This window comes from Ipomoea triloba, chromosome 4 (genome assembly GCF_003576645.1).
Source record: "Ipomoea triloba cultivar NCNSP0323 chromosome 4, ASM357664v1".
Taxonomy (NCBI): domain Eukaryota; kingdom Viridiplantae; phylum Streptophyta; class Magnoliopsida; order Solanales; family Convolvulaceae; genus Ipomoea; species Ipomoea triloba.
The window spans coordinates 28,419,523-28,434,832 of record NC_044919.1 but is presented as its reverse complement, the minus strand read 5'-3'; the positions used below and the strand labels follow the sequence as shown (position 1 = coordinate 28,434,832).

Here is a 15,310-nt window from a genome sequence, read left to right as displayed (position 1 = left end):
AATATATCTATATGCTCCTAAATGCTAATGCAAGGTGAATGTTATCAAAGCAAATTTTGGTCCTATTTGGTAAATAATCAAAGCAAATTTTGGCCCTGTTTAGTAAATAATCGGCCTATCAGTCAATTTTGACTTATTTGATCATTATTAGTTGTTTGATTTGATTAAAAAATTAATATAAGTGTTTGGTTAATAAGCTTTTTATAACTCCAAAATACTAAAATTCAAAAGTCTACTCAAAGCAGTCTTTTCAATTAGCTTTTTGAGAAAAGAAATTATACTAAACAGCTATCATCTCACAGTTAATTTACCAAACACCTTCCTACAATTAGCTAATGTTATCAACTAATCATATGTTCTAATCGCTATCAGCTAACGACCATTTACGGGTCTTTATAAATTTATTTTAAATAATTAATGTTAGGATGGTCTAGATGGGGATAGTCGGATAGGGATAGGGATACTACATTGTTGCTGACTGAAAAGAATGGGGAGACAGGCAATACAATAGGTGCCCTATAATCGTGCTTGATAGGGTCTCAAACTTTCATCTTTATGGCTATTTACGGTGGTAAGTTAAATAATAACAAAGAATCTGATTACTTATCGGTTGAAGAATACTTGAAAAGCACATATGCAGAAACATGTTTTGTGCAAAGGTAAAAAAATAAATAAAGATGGTAAAAAAGGTGGTGGGTGCAAAGTCACGAAAAGAATGACTGTACCATAATGATGGGTTGAAGCAGATATTTTTACCCTGTAGGGTTCAATCATTTTTTCACTTTAATTTCGTATCATTTACATTTACTCCGTACAAATTAAACTTTTCCTCGATCTCCTTCCTACTCATCTTTAATTTACTTGATTCCCGCAGTAAAAATTTCTGATCACACTACTATTCATGGGGTGCACGTGACACTCTCCATATTTGCACACTGCTGACACGCATCATAATATGGTTTGCAATTATAAGCCCATGTTATTGTCCTTTTTAATCATCATTATGCCTTAAGGGTGTCATCCATTATGTTTAATTAAACATTAAGGATGTAGTTAAGGGTATAGATAATGAGATCACAACAGTTCATACTTATTAGGTAGATCATAATTTTCTCAATTCAAGAAAATCTTGAGTTGGAAGGGGGCAATCAAAGCAGGATATGGTGATTAGTAGCACGTATTATTCCTTAATTGCTTGGAATTTCCTATTATTTTATTCAAAGATTCTAGATTAGGGTTTGTAGGTTGGTCCAACTTGGTGCTTAGAAGCAGATCGAAAGTGACCAGAAACCTAAAGAATTTGCCTAGAAGAAGAAGAAAAAAAAAGGGGAGATTATTGATAAAACCAAAGTTGACCGCAAACCAAGTTAAATTTGTTCAAATTTCAAAGCAGTAAATGCCAAAAACCCCTTGAGAATATTTGTAGTCTCACCCCTTGGGGTCATGACCCAAATTGGCCTCTTCACACCTGCCTTGCTTAAAAATATAGTGATATCGTTTTTTTTTAATTCACAAACTAAATTTTCTCATCCAAATTCACATCTCAACTTGATAGAATAGTGAAAATGATAAATCACAATAACTGAGTTGCCTGTATGAACATGAATATATTTTGTTGACGTAAGCATTCATATCTTTATCATTGTGAGGCAAATTTGAATCAAATTTAAGTCTAACGAGAAAAACTAACTAAGAGACTTAATTACAAAACTAATATACTTTATCAAGTGACTTAAAGAGTTAGACTAAAACACAATGGTATCTTTGAAGAGGTTAGGTTATGGTAGGGGTAGATTGGATTTGTTTCATAGTGATAGCAAACATGAGAATTCTTGTGAGTGGTCATAGCCGAAATTTCCTTATTAACACATACCCAATCACATGCTTGTTCACAGGCAAAGTTGCTTAATCAAGTGTTGTGCAGTGGATGGTGGATAAGCCTCACTGCTCACTGCTGACATAAAATAACTTGTCTTGTGAATGCACCCATCATCTATCTATCACATTATGTATATGATGCCCACACACACACTATATTTCCTGCTTCTTTTTAATGGCGTCAGGTGCAAGAAAATGACAACTTTGAACGCAGGATAACAACTTTCGTGACTAGAAAATAGAACAAGTAAACAGACGATTATATTGGGTAACAAAATTTTCTTGGCCGCTAATAAGCTAGCTACATATTTGATTATTTTCTTGCCATTTGTACAAAAGAGGAGGTTTTTTTTTTTAATAATAATATTATTAATTGTAATAATGATTGAATCATTTTGGTCCCGCCGGTTTTGTTGAGATCTGGTTGTTGGGCGCCATTGATGATCAGATCAGCATTCAGCAGCTCAAGGCTTCGTATTTCATGGGAATGGGACGATTGAAACTGGCCTGAGATAGCAAGCTCCCGACAATGGCGAGGTCACGACAGAACACTCCTTGAAACGCCGATGATTTGGTTGCGGCTGTAACCTTGTTTTCGATCATAGTACTGTTGCCGGACATCTCCGGTTCTACTTGCATTGCGGCCGAGGCTGCGGACTTCTTCCTTTGTTTCTCGGTCGCTTCTTCTTCAATGAGGGTCTTCGTTAAGCTAGTATAAGCTCTTTGAATCAATCTGTACAATAATAAAGCAGTCATCTTTGCTCTGTCTCTTACAGAGTCAATATCTTGATCGTCTGTGAACTCGCACCTTTCCACGAAACTCATAGATTTATCGGGTTTGTGTCGAATATTAAGGAGTAAATTGGCTCTTTCCAGTTCCGATTTTGAACAGCCCCTCCTTAATCCCATTAGGGCATAATAGTCTATAGTGTTTCCAGTTTCGCCGGAAGCAACCCTCTGCTTCAGTTCTTGAATTTTGGTGGCCAAAGAACAGAGTTTTCCGGGAATTTCCCGGTATTGAACATTCTGACGTTTCCACAGCGGTCCGGGCAATATCCGGTCGCGTAGCATGGTGTTGTACAAGAGTTTTAGGTGTTCGAGGTCGTGAAGGCTGTCGGGCAAACATCGGATAGCCTCGAACAGAGCTGCTCGTGTACTGAGAGCTTCAATGCAAGACGGTTCTAATGCTAGGGTTCGATTACAATCCGCGATTGCGTCGGCTATTCGGCCGGCGGATTGATAGGCGGAGGCTCTAAGCGTGTAGCACTCGGCCAGGAAGCCTTGCGGGGCTCCACGGCGGCCGTCGACGATCTTGGAGAAGTGGCGGATGGCTTCCGGGTAAAGCCCGGCGTCCAGGGCGGCGATTGCGGAGGTCTTACGGCGGAGGAGCATCTTGATGTGGCTCAGCATTTGGGAAATGCTTTCTGACTCTGTTTTTGGGGGGTGGCTATTGTCCACGCCGGAGAGTGGGAATCGGGCGAACGAAAAGCTATCGTCCGACCTACAAATGCTCTGACGCCTCAACGCGTCAGTGGCAATGCGTTTCCCAGTCTGCAAAAGGGCCATTGCATCCTCCATTAGCCCTAAATGGCAACACGCTTGACCCAACACCAAATATCTGAACAAATCAAGAAATCAATCAGATACAATCCGGATTCAATAAATCTTTCCAAAATGGCAATAAAAATAACGAAAAAATCACCTCCATAGCCCGTCCTTTTCGCAGCTTTTGCACAGCCCAGCCATGATCTTCTTCTTCAAATCGGAGACCGAGAAGCACTTGAAACTGGGCTCCGACTCATCCCCGGAGGAGAGAAGCTTCACACGCTCCCTAGACAACGGCCTGGAGGACCCATCCGACGATTCAGAAGAAGACGAACACGACGACGATTCATCCGGGGCTACTTTAAGACTGGGAATGTACTCCTGCAGCATATCCGCCACGTCCTTAAACCGCCGGAGAAAAAGCAAAGTCCGCGCCTTCAACTCCAGGGCCAACTCGAGCCGAGGCGAGAGAATCAGCGCGGCTTCAAGAACGTTCAGAGCCGAAGCCATGGCGCTGGGTTCTTGACTTGCAATCAGAACCTTCGCATCCTTCACATATTTATCAGCAATCTGCACAAACCCATCCATTATTCAATATTCAAAAAAGAGAAACCCTAAACCCCCAAAAAAAAATAAAAAATCTTCCATTACCTTCCTGTTTGTAAGCCACCAATGCTGCTTCTTCTCACCGCCGGCGACACAAGGAGATTCAGACATCGTTGTTCTCACTCACTGACTGACTATGTTGTGCGAGTATTAATCCTTAAAAGCTCCACAGTCATTCTTAAACTTGATCCCAGTTTCTGGGTGAGCGTGTTTCTAAAGAATAGGGAGATGGGGAGAGGAGAACAGAGAGGTAGACGACTAAATAAGAGGCACAGGGAAGAAGAGGGTGTAATAAGCTAATAATAGAAAGTATATATTATGTAAAGGTGCCAGCTGCTTTGACCTTAAAGAGTCTCAATCCTTCATTTTATTTCATAGCTGGCATGCCATAACACCCATATAAATTACTACTTGTACACCACATATTACAAAAATATGAATTCAATAAAATTTACGTTTTTTGTCATAAAAAAATTTACGTTTTTATTGTTGGATTTCAGGAATATTTACTATATATACCAAATTTTAGGATAACATTTCACTCACTCATTGTTAAAGTTATAATATATTTTTTCAAAAAAAAAAAGTTATAATATATAATTTGGAGTTGGTAAGTAATCTAGTACTCCGTAATATAACTGAAAGGTCATAAAGTTGACTATTGTAAGAAGCGTACTTGTTACCTCTAGTGTTGCAAAAATTCCACCAAGATACCGGCCAGTTGCCTGGCATATTATTACCATAATCGATGGTCTAGGCCGCCTAAGCGCCCACCTAGACCTTCTAAGTACCGACTGGACCGATTAACTATTATTATTCTTTTTTAAAATGAGTTATTTCATTCAAAATGACATCATTTTGAACGAAATAATCTTAAATTGTTTAAACTCTAGCTATTTTTTAAAAATTTTAAGGTTAATATTTAATATTTTAGTATTAACTATTAAAGTATTAAATAGTTTATAATCATTAGTCTTAAAAATATTAATTTTTTTAAATATAAAAAATAAAATAAAAAATACACTGGCACCTATTAATCACTATCTAGGTGCCCGAGGAAGGCCTTATGTTTTTTTTTTTCAACCATTTAAAAAGGTTATGGGATAATTATACTTTTTTTTTTTTTTTTTTAGTAAGAGTTCAACTTTACTGTCAAGACTAATTCAAATGAATTTTGTATTATATTGGTAAGAGTATAAGATACACTAACATAATTATTAAAAGAATTATTTTAAAAGTGTATGGATAATCTAAAAAATAATTGAACTAAACATATCCTACATACAACACACCATATATACAGTGTTCTCCTATAGTAATACTACTTTTTGAGTTTCACAAATCACATCAAATCCCTAGATAAGAACTATATGTCTGTATATTAATGATCTCAAACAATAATTGTACAGAAGTATATATATAGAACGAGAGTTCCAACTAGACTAGAACTAAGACTCATAATATAACTCAAAGTGTGTAGAGTTCTAATACTCCCCCTCAAGCAGAGGGAACGGAAGTAACCTGTAGCTTGTCTCTCAGGAGTTAGCGCCACCACCATGCCACGGAGCTCCGCCACGACGTGCACCAGCACGCCCAGAACCAGCAGAACCCGCGCCTCCAGCCGCTCGGCCTCCACCACGTCCTTGCTGCCGTCCACCGTGAGCAGCAAAGACCGCCGGCGACGACAAGATCCTCGCCGGCAATAAAATCTTGAGCGCCCAGGAGATCAGCAAGCTCCAAGAGGGTGACCGGACTCCCACGAACAGCCAAGGAGGCAGTGTAACACCCCGAAACTTCGGGCGAAGACCGCGAAAAGCGTACAAATTCTGCTCCTCCAGTGATACCTTCTGACCGGCAAGAGCTAGGCCTGACCGGCAAGAGCTAGGCCTTCGACGATGAGACGCGCTCGCCCAAGATACGCCGCCATCGTGGAGTCACCTTGCCGGAGTCCCGTGAAGCTGACTAAGGAGGTGAAGCTGCCGCGAGTGAGACGCCGAGGCCAGGGATTGCTCCAGCGCATCCCATAACTCCTTGGACGTTCGGCAGCCAACGGCGATGGCAAGGACGTCTTCAGACAAGGAAGAAACCAGCAGAGAGAGTAACGCCTGATCACGGCGAACCCATGCAGCGTACGCCGGATTCGGAAGACGAGGAGCACCATTCGAAGCAGCGGGATGAAACTCGGCCGGACATAGGCACGAACCATTGACGAGCTCGATCAAATCATGACCGCGGAGGAACGGAACGACTTGTGTGCGCCAAAATAAAAAATTTCGGTGATCAAGCTTAATGTTGATATAGTGATGAGCAGAAGAAAAGGACGCCGCGGAAGAAGATTGCACAGAACCCGTAGCAACATCGGAAACGGTCCGTTCGGATGAGTTCACAGAACTGTCATTCTCAGCCATGGGATCGAGAAGAAAACCTAAGCGACTAATACCAGATGAGAACTATATGTCTGTATATTAATGATCTCAAACAATAACTGTACAGATTACAAGTATATATATAGAACGAGAGTTCCAACTAGACTAGAACTAAGACTCATTATATAACTCAAAGTGTGTAGAGTCCTAATACCCTAAATTCTCGATTTGTTAAAAGGTAAATAATGTTGATAAGGATATGATGATAGGAAAAAGCAAATTAAAGGCTCTCCTACGTAGAATTAGTTTGATCGATTCGTCATACCTAGGATGAAAGGAATACAACTGCAAACGGGATGACTTTAATGTACTACGACAAGTCTACAATGGCATTAAGTTACAAATTCTCTCATAGTGGACTTTGATAGTTCCTGATTGAACACTGATTTCAATTCTTTAGCGTTTTGAACTCTCAATTTATGTAATTTTCATTTGTTTTTATTTCTTTGGAAGAAAATAAATAAAGAGATAACCTAAAACAATTTATTTTATTGTGATTCTTTGGTGATTAAAGTCACAAAATAAGTTTCATTTTGATTATATTTTTAATGACGGTAAATAATTTCATAAACTAAAGAATTAATTAATGTGGGAGCTTAATTCCATCCCCTACCCCAACTGCTCTCTGTCCTCTCTCTATCTTTCGGACTTTCCCTCTCTTTTCCAATACAACACAACTTTATCACGCCATATAGCAAATGTAACTTCACGAATCTATCTCTTTCACCTTTTTTTTTTTCCTAGCTGGCCTGGGAATTCAACAATTAAATGGACCAATACCATTATTGCTTTATATTATTACTACTAAAGTTAAAGATTCTTGACAAAAAACTACCTTAAAGCTAGAAATTAAACACTATTATATGCATGACACTACATTATTAATATATAATTATAGTACATACATTGTTATTCCGTCTCCCACGTAAATGTATAATAAATATAATGGATAGTGTTCTATATATAATATTACTTGTATTATGGGGGTGTTTGGTAATTAGTTATTAGTTATTAGGGCTAGTGAATTTGACTAGTTGATAGTATTAGCTGATTGCAGAAACATGTTTGGTAAATTAGTTGTCGCAGATAAACATATTATATGATTATATCGATTCAGACTGACATTCTCTTATTCAAGTGAAAAGAAGTTGGGTTTTGTGTTTAATTCAATTTGAATTTTATAAATGAAATAATTCATTTGAGAAGAACCAATTAAAATAAAATACGACAACTCAATTTAAAAATAGTATATAGTATCCCGTCATGCTTACCAACGGTCTCATATTGCATGATGGGTTAATCGGAACTTAGTTTAATTATAGATATGCACCATCCATCTTCCCCTCCTTTGTGTATATATAAAATATATACCCATTAAAAAACAACCTTAGCTTGTCAAGAGAGATTCGATCTATGAATCTTTCTTTTGTATATATGTTTTTAAATTGAGCTGTGGGTGTTTGACCATACAATAATTAAAGAGTTAGATAAACCAAACAGTGGTAGTAATTAATTCACGTATACACTATACACAACACATATATTTATTACATTAATTAAAAAGCAAAGAGGTAGGAGAGATTATTAATTAAAGCAAAACAAAAAAAATAAATAGGCAAGCCCAATTCTCTGGAATTGTCCAGTGGCTTTCTTAGTTTGAGTCGGTTAGCTATGAAAAATTTAGTCTAATTTATCTCTTGTGATCTTTTGTCGACTAATGTTACAAGAAGCTAAGAGTTTTGTCCAAAGCATCCATGCATACATGTAGCCGGATGCTGATTTTTACGTAAATCAAAATAAATAAAAAAATAAGTATCAATGACTTTATGGTCTAGTGACACGAATTATATTACTCTCTCATATTTGAGAGGTTATGGATTCGAGCACTAATAAAGACATTATTGACTCTTTGTATTTTAGTACTTTGAAAAAGTAGTACTCAAAAATAGGCATGCAGTGGGTAGTGGGAGATGTATGAAAGGTTACATTATTGTTGAATTAAGGAAAAGTTAAACAGGGTGAGGCCACCCTTCATTAATCATTTGTCGTTAAGTAATGGTGTCGTAAGGTACAAGTCTCGTACTGTTTTGCTTTCTAATTCGTACGTTGTGTGATTAAGGATGCTTCATTAAGGTTGGACTCTGCATTTCTTCACACCTAGCTACCTTCAAAGTTTACTCTTTTACCATTCAAAACACAACAAGTAAAAAAAAAAATAATAATGATCAAGACTATATGGTAAATATAGATACATTGTTAAATTACATAAAATATTGTATATTTATTATATATATATGGTTATTATTGTATGGAAATAATTGGTGATTATAACAGGTGGGCATTAACTTAGCTTGCATTTCATCCACACACACATGCATATATTGATTAATGAAAATCAAGTATGCATCACGTACCAATCCGTGCCAAAATGCATGTGAGTGTTATTGGAACAACAAGTGGTAGCTGTTTCTGTGTTTCTCAAAATTATAATTGAGGGGGCAGTCCAACAAAACATGTGACATACCCTAAGTTTATGCGTGCCACTCTTTACGCACCTTATCCTTTCATCTTTTCTTCCCATCCATTTATATATTTATTCCTTCCATCCTAGCTACTTTCAATAATAAAATCACAATTTTGATCTCTTTAATTACTCTTTTGTAAATGACCTAGTAAAGTTGACTCATTGATAAGTAGACTGCTAATGTAACTGTAAGGTCAGAGATTTGATGTATGCTGGGACAAAAATGGCTTGTGCAAATGTAACAAGATAAGAATGCAAAAAAAAAAAAAAAAAAAAAAAGAGTAATTTGATGAATTATTTGTATTATTGTAGTGGGGAGTAGAATTAATATTATTGAATTGAAGTATACATATGTAGGGAAGAATTGAAGGTAAAGAAGAGGAGAAAGGGGGAGTGAGTAATGATAAGTGGGCCGTTTAATAGTTGGGTTCATGAATGGAGGGTAGAAGTTGCATAGTGTAGTGGTATAATGGGGATGATGGTCCACCCCATTTTGCTGGAAAGATTCTTAGGCATCCTCTTCTTTGTAACGCTCGAATGTTGTCTTAATTGGCACTTCATCTGTAGCCGATCCATCCAAACTAACGTATGTAGTAAAAGAAAACTTTCAATTTTCTTGTATTATTGTTGTGGAAACACACATGTTAGTTGTGTCTTGGCGTGCATATGTCATGATGTTGCGGTTGCCAGATTTGAGTTATTAGGTGGCATCAATTCAAGTTTGATAAGTAGGCCGCCATTTATTGATCAATTGGTGTATAATTATTGTTGCACTGTACTACATTTTGGATGTTCTTTTATATATGTATGCTGCGTTCTACCCTCATTGAAGTGAATATTCAATACTTCATCACAATGTAACTTGTTAATTTGTCTGATTTTTTACAAATTTTATTTGGGCTTCAATTGATAAACCCAACCCACCAACAATTGTATTGTTGGGTGAAGAAGGAAATTCACAATCACAACCGAAAATATGCACGGAGTAAATTTCACATTGTGATATATTCTAAAGCAAATTATGCTATGGACCCGGGTCCACCTTGCAAGGTGGACCTATGTCCATGTTCACACTTTTAGAACTCTATATTCACAATTTTAAGTCTCAATATACAAAATTACATTACTCAATATTCACAATTTTGTTATATATATTAAAAATATTGTGTTATATTATTGAATATAGAGTTCTGGAATTGTGAACATAGAGTTCTGTAATTGTGAATATAGAGTTCAAATATTATGAATATAGAGTTCAAAAACTGTGAACATAGAGCTCTAAAATTATGAACATAGAGTACTAAAATTGTGAACATTGACTTGGGTCCACCTTGCAAGGTGGACACGGGTCCATGACATAACAGCCCCTATTCTAGTCAACAAAGGATAGGACTACAAAGAGAAAACTCAATTTATGTTGTCCGATCATAGTTAACTAGCTCAAATAAGAAGACCAATTCAATGAACTGCCAAAGTGGAACGACGATCAATTTAACTAGAGTTGTCAAATAATTATATTTTTATTCTTAAGCTATTTAATTACTTGAAAACTAGCGATTCACATTTCATTCATGGTCTATTCTATACCGTTATCTTCTTCATTGCACTTGTTTCATTCGGACCTTTTTGGCATTTCACAAACTCTTGAGTTTCCTATTTTGCCACTCTCATCTATACGACTATACTAATAATAAAAATCTATATCTATACTACTAATAAAAACAAAATCCTACTTTTACAACTTTCAACCAAAACTACCTCTCAAACTATTACTATATAAAATCAAATAATTATTACGATAAATAAATTTGACAACTTTTATATATATATATATATATATATATATATATATATATATATATATATAGATTCAAGTGAAAAAGAAGTCGCAGGTGAAATGTGTGGTTGCATCTTATCCATTCATCAACTCATCTTAAAAAAAAAAAATCACCACATGCGATCCACAACAATGTGCACCGAAAGGTAAAAATGCGCACGGGAGGCACAAATACGTGAAACAATTATTGAAAAAATTAAATTTAATAAACAAACAAACAATATTTAACTCAAATTAGTAATTAGTGATCAAGATTAATTGATCTTTCAAAAAAAAGTTCGTCATCTACAATTTTAAAAAAATGCTCTGGAAGGCACAACAATGTGCACTGTAAGGCACACCAATGTGCTCTGGTAAAAGGAACAATGTGCACTGTATGACATAACAATGTGCACTGAAGGCAAAAAAAATAACTTATTTACACAAAATTATAATAATACCACCACGTTTTTTTTTAAAATCTTCAATATGGACCCTTGATCTAGACTCAATCTACATATATAATTTCATCATATTTCTCACCAAAGGCAATTATTTTAGATGATCCTTTATATATATATAATGATCGAACGTATAAAAGTATAATTTCACAATATTAATATAATTATCTAATAATTATTATGTTAATTAAATCAATTAATTGCATAGATATTAGTATAATTGACTAATAATTATTTTGTTAATTAAACTAATAAATACATGAATATTAGTATATATAATTACAATTATACAATGATGTTTCGTAGACCTGGTAATTATGGACACGATAACATTAACGTGTCGTGTTCGTGTTTAGCCTTGTCGTGCTCGTGTTGTTATTGTGTTGATCCGTTAAAGAACGCGTATACAAGAATTGCCAGGTCTAGATTGTCTCATCATGAAATATTATTGTCAAAATAGACCAACAAGATATATGTGCCTATGGCTTAATGGATAAGGTGCTTGACTTTTAATCAAGTGATTGTGGGTTCAAGTCCCACTAGGTGTGTATTTTGTTAATTTTTTTTTTTAAAATTAAGGTATACTACTATGAGAACAAAATAAATTATCATTCCATTCTTTGTGTGATTACTATAGTAATTTTATGGTTGTATATATATATATATATATATTGAACGTATAAAAGTAAAATTGCACAATATTAATATAATTAAGTAATACTGTAATTATTATGGTAATTACCGCGTGTTTGATTCATAAAATATGTCGTGAATGGAATACCATTCTCGTGAATAGACATATTTCATCGTTTGTTTTGTCCTTTTATTTTTGGGAATAGCATTCTCGGGAACGAGTTATATTCCCTTTGCAGGGAGAATAGTCATTCATAAGGGACCCCTGGTATTAGCTATTTCTAAATATTTGGAAATAGCTTTTATATAATACCGAAAATATCCTTTGAAATATATATATATATATATATATATATATATATATATATATATATATATATGCGCGCTCCCATGCGAACTGCAGTCCAAGAAGGAAATGAGAACGCTTCACAACCGTCCACGTATCCAGATCAACGAATCAGATGTAATTTTAAAATGAACGATGCGGTGACATTTTCGTAAATAACTCGGACTTTGGTGCAAGTAATTGTGTTATAAGTGCACATAGTTTCACTTACAAGTGCACCTATTTTCATTTACAAGTGCAAGTAATTTACATTGTTAACATTCATGCATCTGGGTGCAACCTAGGTGCACCTGATTATAACATTAGGTGCACCTAGTTATAACATTAGGTGCACCTAGTATTGATGCTCCGTGTACAATTTACTTGCACTTGTGCACCTATTTTCACTTACAAGTGCAAGTAATTTACCTTGTTAACATTCACCTAGGTGCACCTAATTATAATATTAGGTGCACCTAGTATTGATGCTCATCGTACAATTTACTTATACCTGTAACACATTTTACTTGCACTTGTGCACCTATTTTCACTTATAAGTACAAATAATTTACCTTGTTAACATTTATGCACCTGGGTGCTCCTAGTTATAACATTAGGGGAAACTACATTCTGGACACGTGGCGCACTGCGATTCGTTCTCAGTTCTCTCTTGGGCGGTCCGTACGCACCTGAACGCGATTATATGTATGTATGTGTGCGCGCGCGCGATTGTGCAAACAGGCGTGCGCATCTTAGAGTCCCCCTTCAATGTGTGCATATAACCAAGCTAGTGTGTGCTTTTAATGTGCGTCACGAATGGTGACTTAATACATGTGCACTATGCATACCTGCCAATGAGTTTGTGCAACTGAACCACATTTGTGCATTATTATTTAAGCTTAGGATGTGAAGCCACACTACTCTATACCTTAGTATAATTACAATTAAACATGGGTCTTTATAATTTTTTTTAATAATAACTACAATTAATTCATTCTGAAATGGAGTAGAAGGAAAAAAATAAAGACGATATGGTGAAAAGGAATATACTTAAAGATATAAAAGTATAATTGTACAGATATTAGTATAATTGCCTAATAACTATTTTGATAATTAAGCTAAACATAAGTTGTTGAATATATTTTTATAATAATTACAATTAAATTATTTCTCTTCTTTTTTCATATTTATTTTAGTAATAATATAATTAAATAAATCATATTACATATCAATTTTTTAAGATAATTGTAGATAAACAAATTATATATTATCCAATTAATTGAGTGATACAGTAATCTTATAATCAAATAAATGTACACTTTTAAATATTATAATTATTTATAATTTTATTTAATTTTATTATTTAAATATATAATAAATAATTTTATCCGTGTATCGCACAGATAATTGGATGTTTATTTTGATCGAATTCAAGCAAGATAACACCAGAAAATACAATCGATCTAACCAATTTGTTCAATTGCACTATATAATATTTGTTATTATAACTTATATAATTATATATCGATCTAATATTTTTTAAAATATTATAACAAATTTATTCCATATAAAACACATGTGAAAATACTTAAGTATATATAATACTCCGTAATTATCTTCTCATGGTATCTCAACCTGATCATCTTATGATGACTTGTGAAAATATCTTCTCAAACTTTTTTTGAAATATCAATCTATCATATCATATCATGATATGACGTCTTACATCGAATGAAGATTATGGTGGATATATATGTACGTGTCTTTATAATATAATACAGGAATTGAAATGGAAGAAACTAAGAAGCAATTAATTAATTAAGATGATAGTACAGTTGATATAGTGCGTGCTAGTGTATATAAATGAAGTGTGAACTAAGTATAGTAACACACACGTATGGCTAGGGCGTGATGAGTAGAGTTCACATGCATCTGCGGCGGCCGCGGCGCTATCTTCATCAGACCAGATAAGATCAGATCATCGTCTTTTGGCTCTTCACAACCACCACTGGACACTTGACATGCTTCGCACAGTATTCGCTCACACTTCCCACCAAAGCCCTGTATGTCATGTCATGTGTATATAGTAAGTAGGAATTGAATACATATATATATATATATACTAGCTAATCGATCTGATCTGATCTGATCTGTGTATATATTCAATTCGATCTCAGTACGTAAAATTAAAGCTAGCTAAGCTAATAATTAAACCTTTTGAAGAAGCCATAGTCGTGGGTTCCCATGACCAAGATGTCTGCTTTAAGATTTTCCACTGCTGCGCATATCACATCCTTTGCTTCTCCACACCCTACTTTCTTTTCCACTTTTATCTGTATCCAATCCATCATCAACTATTAGCTAGCCTATATATATATATGCTTTAATTTCTTTTTATTAGCATGTGCGGGAGAGATAAATAGATGCTTGAATATAATTGGCTTACACTGGTATTGAATTTTCTGCAGATTGATTCTGCTTTGTTCATCACTGAGTTCGCCAGGTTACTTCCGTATTTCTTCATGTCTGAAATGGCATCATCCCCAGCAAAAAAGTATCCTAAGACAGAGAAACAGATCGATCGAGTATCAGATCCATGCATGCATATATCATATGGCCGGATGACCTCAAATCAGATTCTAATCAATTCTATTTATATGTGTAAATTGAAGTTAGGTGGTGACCTGTAGGATCTAGTGTAGAGTAGACAGGCGGCGGCGGTTTGACATAGAGGAGAACGAGGCTGCAGCTGCCTATGCCGCAAGTAATTTGGGTGAGAAGGTTGCTGAGACACCACGACAGCGCCTGCATACTCTCTTCTCCTTCGTCTACTGCCACCACTACCCTTTTGTTCCTCATATCCTCTGCACCTTCCATGCCCCGGCCCCAAAATATCTTTCTGCCAAACTTAATTATAGTAGTTTATGATTAATGATTCACCAATTCCGTAGGCTAGGCTACTTTATAGCCAAAAGTGCGTGACGTGGAAACCGCTGGCTGGGCTGCTGCTACTGGCATGTTGCAATACAGCAGCGGTCTCGTCTCTAGTTAAATTTGTATCGTAGTACAACTATACTAACTTTAGTACTCGCTGTT

The 15,310-nt window shown here is 35.5% G+C and overlaps 2 protein-coding genes across 2 annotated transcripts; both read right to left on the bottom strand.

The window, feature by feature from the left end:
- Positions 1-2,117: 2,117 nt before the first annotated feature.
- Positions 2,118-4,326, bottom strand: LOC116014983. Its single transcript, XM_031254958.1, has 3 exons — positions 4,075-4,326; positions 3,581-3,993; positions 2,118-3,496 (listed from the first exon to the last, which is right to left on the bottom strand). The coding sequence occupies exons 1-3, from the start codon at positions 4,138-4,140 to the stop codon at positions 2,335-2,337; spliced, it is 1,641 nt and encodes a 546-aa protein (XP_031110818.1). The 5' UTR covers positions 4,141-4,326; the 3' UTR covers positions 2,118-2,334.
- Positions 4,327-13,881: 9,555 nt separating this feature from the next.
- Positions 13,882-15,151, bottom strand: LOC116015545 (universal stress protein A-like protein). The gene is made up of 4 exons (XM_031255647.1): positions 14,899-15,151; positions 14,661-14,773; positions 14,429-14,547; positions 13,882-14,275 (listed from the first exon to the last, which is right to left on the bottom strand). Exons 1-4 carry the CDS (start codon positions 15,089-15,091, stop codon positions 14,188-14,190), a joined length of 513 nt encoding a protein of 170 aa, XP_031111507.1. The 5' UTR covers positions 15,092-15,151; the 3' UTR covers positions 13,882-14,187.
- Positions 15,152-15,310: the final 159 nt, after the last annotated feature.